This window comes from Scomber japonicus, chromosome 9 (assembly GCF_027409825.1).
Source record: "Scomber japonicus isolate fScoJap1 chromosome 9, fScoJap1.pri, whole genome shotgun sequence".
Classification (NCBI taxonomy): Eukaryota; Metazoa; Chordata; class Actinopteri; order Scombriformes; family Scombridae; genus Scomber; species Scomber japonicus.
In genome coordinates, this window is record NC_070586.1 from 33,732,518 (window position 1) to 33,741,177 (window position 8,660).

The window sequence follows — 8,660 nt, forward strand, 5'->3', positions numbered from 1 at the left end:
AAACTGAATAAAAAAAAAATCAAAGAGACAGATAAGCAACAGATAAATATGTCAGCATATCATAAGTGCAGGCTCAACGTAACATAGTGATGAGCCTCTCTGTGAGACAGATAGTGTTCCAGCATTAACAGCCATACACATCTGTATCAGACAGAACCATCTAAGGATGGAGGAGGGGTGAGTGCATAAATATACTCTTTCCCTCTATGCAAGTTAAATAGAATCAGATACAATGTAATGCTGTAGTGCATTCAATTGCATCCATTTTGTTTTGTACACCTCCAAGATGTCGATGTGATCATGATTAACTCATGCAACAATGACCAGAAGCACAACGGAAGAGAGGAGACAAGAACAAATGATTCCATTTTGATCAGGTGCTTTGAGCAAGCCCAACTGGAACATACTCAAAAGAACCTCCACTAAAAAGGTAAACAATACAGTCAGGCACAGTGCATTGTGTTTACATAAATTACTTTCACGGCTTTCTGCCATAATAACTTAATAAACCTTTTAGTAAACCCATTGCTCTCTAGACATTTTGTTTCAAATGTGTTGACATTCATTCCTGAGGACAGAGTTTGAATAAATAAAACAAAGTACATCTTAAGGAAGGAATTTGCAGTGACAGTCTAATGAACATCACAGTTGCTATTTAAAACAATCTAACTGTCTTGGGCTCATATGGACTCATGTTTCAGTATAACGTAGTCTTGTCAACTTGATACACAAGACAATCAATACTTTAATACTTTTCCAGCAACACTTTAAATAGAAGTGAAGGGCATAAACCTCTTTCAGTCAGATAACAGGATGTAACTACTCCTGCTATCATTCAAAGTGTGCTTCAGGTCAAGCAGTCCCCCTTGTCCTCTAGCTGGACATAGCAGGATCCTGCAACAACACACTGAAACTGTACAGTACAGCAACAATACTGCACTGAAACAGCAGCAGCAGTGCCAGCAAACAACGAAAACTATAGTTTTGCTGTTTTTTTGTTTTTTTTTCCTAGGCTGAAGAGTTAAGTACTCACGCCAAGGCGTCACTGTGGGCGGTAGGCTTGATTGTACACCAACCAGTATTTGATGGTGTGCAAGCGTTCAGCAGCCAGGACCTGACACCATAAGTGACATTCATGAGACGACATTAAAGTCATGGAGTCTCTTAGTAAAACTTTTTTTTCTTCCTTGAACAGGACAGATTCACTTTTAACCAAAAGATCACTATGAGCGGTAGACTTGTGCATTCTTACGGCTGCAGTAATTACATGTTGCGTAAGAATTCTGAAACAAGGACCGACAACATAAGTGATAAGTGGTCATCAGGTGACTACATATTGTCTGAAAACTGTTCAGACAACCCCTTCTCACATTCTGTGTAATGGCCGTGTTCAATAACCTTCAGCCTGATATACTCAGCTGTTCTCCTTTGATTCAAATTAAGGAGTGCCTTCAGCAGGTCGTTCAGACTGGCCTCTCTGCCCTTTTGTTCCATCCAAATGTTCAGCACTTCATGGACCCTGTCAACGTAGTGAAGGTGCTCTTTGCTTTTGATAACGTTGTCGCTAATGCCGATGTGACGGAAGAATCTGTTCTGGTGGTCATAGTCCACTTCCTCAAAATAATCAAAACATTTCTGCAGAGACTCATCTGAAAAAAAAAAAAAAAAAGATTATAGATGTTCATTAAAGCTTCCAAAAACTGAAGGTGTATCGACTGTTGTGTTTAAGTACAGGGTGTCACACTGATCCATGTGCATCTACACAAGCTTTCTTTTAAAAGAGGGAATGAAAATGAAAACACTTTACCATTCACAGGAACAAGCTCGGGAAAGGACTCCTATAACACAAAGAGAGAAACAATCATTAATATCCACACAAGTCTGCTGAAATTCTTCACGAGCCACACACTGCAATCCCTGGTGAGTACAACACATCTCTAATTCAATTACTCAGCATGTCCAAAACCCACATGCAAGATATCTTAAAATGCAAAGATGTATATCAGGTTTGAATGGAAAAAGAATATCAGAGAAACAAGAGTGAAAGTAACATTCTCTGGTGATGTTAATCTTTAACGGGTACAACAGTGAACATGTGACTCATTGACCCGCTCCCAACAACACAACTCTGACCAGCACAGACTAGTAACAAAGAAGAAGTTGAGTCAAATATCAGACATTACATTTCATTATGTAATATACAGAGAGTGGGACTTTTTTGTTCCATAAACTGTAAAGACTGTGAAGCAGCTGGTACAGGTCAATAACTACAAACACTGTGCAGGGGCTGGTGTAAAGCCTAAATTCACAGTCAGCAGTAATTAAGTCATAAAGATAATTTGACACATGTCAGTGTTGGTCAGTAGTTTAGTGTAGTGAGTATGCATTTGTGTACTTTGTCATATACATTCCAAAGTAGGAAACTGGAGGAAGGAAACAGACCAGAGGGAGGAGGGTGTCTGCAGTTAACACAGCAAAGCAGGAATCAACACAACAGAGCAGCAGTGTAGGTCAGTAGTTCAGTGTAGGGAGTATGCATTCGTACACTTTATCACATGAGCTCCAAATTGGGAAACTGGAGGAAGGACACAGTGAGACCAGAGGGCAAAGGGTGCCTGTGGTTAACACAGCAAAGCATGAATCAACAGAAACAAAGCAGCAGTGAGCAGGTGAGAAGGGAAAAAAGCATGGATGGAAGCAAGGAAGGAGATGCAGGTGTTGATGAGCTGGTGCTCTCACCCTGTTGTTGGGCTGCCAGAGTGAGTTCATGGGGCTGGCTTGGGGGGGAGATGCAAGGAGCGCAGAGGTGGCCTGGATGGCTATATTGTGCTGGGAGTTACTGGCAGAGCTGCAGCTGCTTTCGCACAATGCTTCACACTCATCTTCCACAGTGTCTGAGGACCTGGCTCTCACCAGATTGTGAAAGTTGGGCATTCGGGTGTTTCCGTTTCTCCCTTCCTCAGTGTTACGCTGGAGACGATGAGAAACATGTTCAAACCTTCCAAACTGCCTTTACGCAATTAGTTACAGGCTGCTATGTTCATCACCTTTGAATAAAATCTATCTGGTCATTTTGTGGAAACTTAACTCTCTGCAATCAGCTTATTCTAGAGCTCAAAGCTTGTTTTAAGCAACCCTACTGTAATGCCAAAAATGTATGTCTCACCTCTCCAGGTTTCAGCCCATCAGGTCGGGAGCTCTGAGAGTCTGAAGGCAGGATGTGAAGAGAGGATTACACAACCTTACAAAGTATCTATTTAACAGCATTCATGTGACTTTAAATTTACCTGAATGTGTAAATCAACAAACCAAAGTGAAGGAAAATGCACACCTATTGGGTTCATTGGGTGTCAGACACACTTTCTAACATGTTTTCCAACAAGTTAAAACAGCACAGTTTTACACTTGATCTAAATAATTACAGACACAGTTGTACATCATCTGTTGTTCCACCTGCTGCTGTGTGATCGTCAGCTGAGACAAATCTACGTCACACCTGACTATTTGCAAGCCAGTCAAACACGCTTCTGCCGCTGCACCGCCACAAAAACATGTAGCATGTTGGTTTCATTTCATTAGTCTGTTGTTTATTAGCTGAACCATGCTAGTCCTGTTAGCCACTATTTTGTAACTTGATCCAGGTTAGTGAGATAACATCAGGATCACCTGAGTGCTTCTATCACTGAAGTGAGGCGAGGGCAAGGCCTGCTCTAATGTTCCTCAACATGAGCACTGTTTTTAAACTTTAAAGCTATAACAAGTATTTGATTAATCATCTAACTGCTTAAGTCAGTTTATAACTAGTTGTCTTTTTTGCTGTAAAAAAGACAACCATTCCCTTGTTCCAACTTTGTGACAGTTTGCTACAGTACTGCTCTTTGTCTTGCGTGCTAGTAAATTTATTATTTGTAGGTTTTGGAGTGTTGTTAAACAGGTCTGACAAACAGCTGTGTTAGACCAATAAGGAAATTCCATCACACTCACTGCATGGCATCATGCTTGGTTCCAACTAATAGAGAGCAGTGGTGTTTCCAGCATTGTGCAATCTAGTGCTGTTTTACCTTCAGTTTTGTTTTACTGAGAAGTGAAAGACATGTATCTTCTTTGACTGGCTTTAAACATTTACGGTTAGAAGACGTGTTTGACTGTCTGTTGAGCTTTCTTTAAAAAGGTTCCAGAGTTTATTAATACAGGTATCAGTGCCCAGAAAAGGTGTACAGGTATAATTCAGTGTCTTTACATTCTGCACTTGACAAGAATATCATTAGATTTAAAGATCAGGCCTCAGGATGACACTTCATTTCCTGCTATAAAGAAAGAAGTTTCTTCACCCTTTAACAAGACAAGTATTTCCATACGGCACCAGAGTTCAGTTCAGAGATGAAAATGTGTCATGTCTTACTGTGTGTTTTAATTTCCTTACTTATATCTATTGCCAGGTGTTCATTGTGTGTGCCAAACAGTTCAACTACGGCAACTTTTAAATGATTCATTTCAGTGTTCACTTACCTGGAGCGTTATACTTCCAATACAGAACTCCCACAACAATGATTAGCCCAACTGTAAATGATGCAATGATTGATAGCCAAAGCCAAGTTTTTACTGATTGAAAGAAGAAAAAAGACAACTATTAGCACCATATTATGGCATATTATATTTTATATATAACAATAATAATAATAATAATTATAATAATAATAATAAAAAGGACTCTTGCTACAGAGTATGTTTGCTATATATTATATATGCTTTCTTTCATTGTAGATTGGGTGTACATTTGATTAACCAATCACCCTTTTCTATTAGTTCAGAGTATAATATATGAACAACTATATAAAATGTGTTTCATTTTCTTTTTTTTGGCAATCATGTTTATAAAATTGATAAGAACAGATCACACATTGTCAAACTTTCATCATAAAGTTTTATATGCTTACTTTCAACCTTTAAACAAATATGGGATATATATATTGTTTTAGTGGAGTGAATGTCTGTAAAGAGGATTTGATGGGTGACATTAGCATTCCACTGTCTGTTGTACTGTACCTGGGGAGGGGGGAGGTGTGGACTGGATTTTCTTGCACTCTGTGTTGGTGGTAGAGGTGCAGTTCCTCACTATCACTTCATCCTTTTCACATCTAGTGTGGAGGCAGGTGAAAAGATAGATTGAAAAGCATGAAGGACTTCAGATTAGAGGTTTTCTTAGGAACACTGTCCAATTGAAAAATAATTGCTGATAAAAAGCTTTATCCTCCCATCAGTCACTTGAATGAAGGGTGCATCAGGTGTTGTCTCTGTTTTCTTTTCCTTCTTTAACTCACCTTGAACACTTCTTGCAAACTTCACATGCTTGGTCGTGGGCACAAAATCTTCCCGCTTTGCACGCACATTCGGTATCCTGAGTTTCAGTACACGGCCTTACAATTGTCTGATCTGAGAAAGCAACATGAAAAAGACCTTGTTAAGTCTTTTTTAGTTTATGCTCAGAGCACTTTGAAAAAGGTTGAATATTGACTTTTCCTTCCAGTCATTCTAATCCATAGTGTAAAGCCATAGAGCAGAATTACCTGAGCGACACTGTGCACACTTGAAACACTGTTTCAGGTCGTTGGAGTGCTCAGTGAACGTCCCATAGTCACATTCCTTACACTCCATCATCTCCCCGTGCTTGGTGCAGGGCGATGTCATATGGGAACCTAATGCAGAAAAACAAAACATACGATTACCCCAAAATCTCTTTCTGCACTTACTTAATTGAGCCATCAACATTTAACTGAATGTGTCACTAAATAATAGTCAATCACAATGAAGCTCAACCTGTTTCATGGCTCTGGTGAAGGATTTCTGATTGGAGCTGGTGACAGAGCGTCACCCTCTGTGCTTTAACTCGAGTGTAGCTGCATGTGGCTTACCAGCTGGGCAGTTTAAGCAGCAGATGTTGTTCAACGATGACATGTTTGTTCCGCAGGGCGCACTTCGCCGACTCCTGCTGCCACTCGAGTCATGACCAGACTGTGGAAACGCCCATGTGGACTGGAAGATGAAGATCAATGCGAGGAAAACCTTTGAAGAAAAAAAACCCAACAAAAAACATGACAGCAGTTAAGACTTCAAACTGATTATATAGTTATTGTTTGCTCACTTTTTTTGTAGTGGAATCATTTACATCATTATTTACAGAGCTGAAATTATTAATTGATTAATGCATTAATAGAAAATTCACTGGGAACTAGATTGATAAGAGCGGAAAACACTATTTTAATAACTGGATAATGATTTTAGTAACAAAAACAGACTGTAAAATATGCTCATATATATAATATATATATATATATATTATATAAGCATATTTATAAATAAATATGCTCTGTTTTATACACATTTAAATAATATTGAACATTTTCTGATCAAATGATGAACGGAGCAAATGACTGACAAACTAAACTCATAATGAAAATTATTGCATTATTCCTTAAAGGCTTTTTTTTTGCTTGAGGTAAAAATGACAGATTGTCTGGTTTGATCAACATTACACTCCTCTGGGAAATTTTAACTGACTTTTTGTTCACAACAAACAATAATTAATTCAGAAAGTTATCAGCAGAATCATCAATAATGAGAATAATTGTTAGTTGCAGCACTAAACAATTATTTTTTGTTTGTCTTTTTTGCTTTTCATCTATTTTCATAAATAAATGATTGCCACTTTATCTGATTGAGTTAAGTTAATACAACACAAGAAACACAACATTATTTATTTTTATACATTATCATTAATGTAGTAGGCATTCTGTTTTAATCCTTCATATTTGCTTATTTGATAGTTTATCTCTTTAATGGCAACGTAAAGTAAATAGAAAAATTCCCCTCAACGGAAATGATTTAACAATATGAATACTTATCTGAAATTTGTAATAATGCCAATACCACAGAAAAACATATGAGTCACTTTTTATGACCATGAAGTTAAACAATGATGCAACACTTCATAAGACTGTATCCGACCAATGGAATTCACTTCCGATCAGGCCATAAGTTTGAGCAGGTGGATGTGATTTGTTCCAACATGTCTAAAACTGTGATAGAGGCGGCATGAAGAAGATCAAGTTGATATTAAAAAAAGGCAATCTTAAACAAACAGACTATAAATAGAAACAACAGCTACAGAGTAGTTCATGCTGCCACCTGTACACAATCACAGCTTATTCAAATACAGTCATTACCTAGCCTGGCTGACTGGGGAAATAACCAAATAAGGTATAAACTAGACTACTGTACACACCCATAGTTTACTGAACTTAACTCACCTCCAGAGGCAGCTCTCAACCCCCCCCCCCCCCCCCCCCCAAACACACACACACACACACACACACACACACACACACACACTAACCCAATTACAAGGATTTTTTTACCCTTATATTTACAGTAAAAAGTCTTGCCTACATTGTGTTTAATAATAAACAAATACAAGTATTCCTCACATGTCACTCAAAGCAGCATTAACCCTTAAACAGGCAGCGTGCACCAGGAGATACACTCTTTAAGGAGCATGATTGGTTAAAGTGGTTGTTTAAATGTATATGTGTCTTTAATTGGTGGAATTTAAGGTTGCGGTAGGTTTATACTTTGATAGAAATGATAAAAATCAGTTTAGAAACTAGTATGTGTGATATTAATGAGCAGAATGTATCGTTTATCTATGTTAAATAACACATTTAAGTGTTTTTACCATTGACAATTTTATACCTTAATATGGGCAATGCATCCTGGTGGAGATACAACTCATAAAATCCAAAATATATTAAAAATATGAATGGAAATTTTTTACTTTTGGTGCAAATGATATAACTAGTGACATCAAATTATGATTTCTTACATTTAAATTTTCCACTCCTGCCTGTTTAAGGGTTAAAAATAACACTGAATGACACCTTGTTAAACGACGTAGTAATACATTAAAAAAAACCTCACACACATAAAACATATTGTAATTTTTCATGATTCACTTCGATCAAATAAAATTAATTTACTACTTTCCAAAGTGAGTCTATGAAAGGAAAAGTGATTGACAAGCAAATATCACTTGTAAACACCATAGCAATATATCACTTGTAAACACCGGGATAGTAACTAAATGACGCAGTTAAATAGATTATTTTGGCGCCGAATTCAAGAAAGATTAGTAACAATGTATAAAGTATTGTTTCCTCAGGAGTTTATGGCATGTTCAGGTTTTTATCCGTAAGAGCTCCTTGAATTGACGCATTTTTAATTGGACATTGGGATGACATATGAGGAAGGCGTGCGGTACACTATGGAGTGTGAGTGTAGACATAACATAGGTCGTTAAGGTTATTTTTCATTCAGTATTAGAGTCAGTTCACCCTGAGCACAACTTCTAAAACAGAGGGACAAAGTTTAAGTGACTTGTTACTTTTTGGAAGCATACGAGGAATTTCGCACCTGGGCTCAATGTGTGAGTGAGAGGGAGGTGGGGGGCTTGTGGGAAAACGAGCTAGAAAATTCCCAAGACTAATTATCGATATTAACCGACATTATAACACTATAAAATGAGGCTGCTTTAAACTACTTTAAAGAGGAAACCTCCGTGTTTTCACGGGCAACTGAGAGTCATTGAAAGTTTCGAAACGCTCCAT

The 8,660-nt window shown here is 37.8% G+C and overlaps 1 protein-coding gene across 1 annotated transcript; it reads right to left on the reverse strand.

The window, feature by feature from the left end:
• Positions 1–1,329: 1,329 nt before the first annotated feature.
• Positions 1,330–6,120, reverse strand: hdr (hematopoietic death receptor). Its single transcript, XM_053325598.1, has 8 exons — positions 5,913–6,120; positions 5,568–5,696; positions 5,322–5,433; positions 5,047–5,138; positions 3,167–3,207; positions 2,740–2,970; positions 1,808–1,838; positions 1,330–1,649 (listed from the first exon to the last, which is right to left on the reverse strand). The coding sequence occupies exons 1-8, from the start codon at positions 5,953–5,955 to the stop codon at positions 1,330–1,332; spliced, it is 999 nt and encodes a 332-aa protein (XP_053181573.1). The 5' UTR covers positions 5,956–6,120.
• Positions 6,121–8,660: the final 2,540 nt, after the last annotated feature.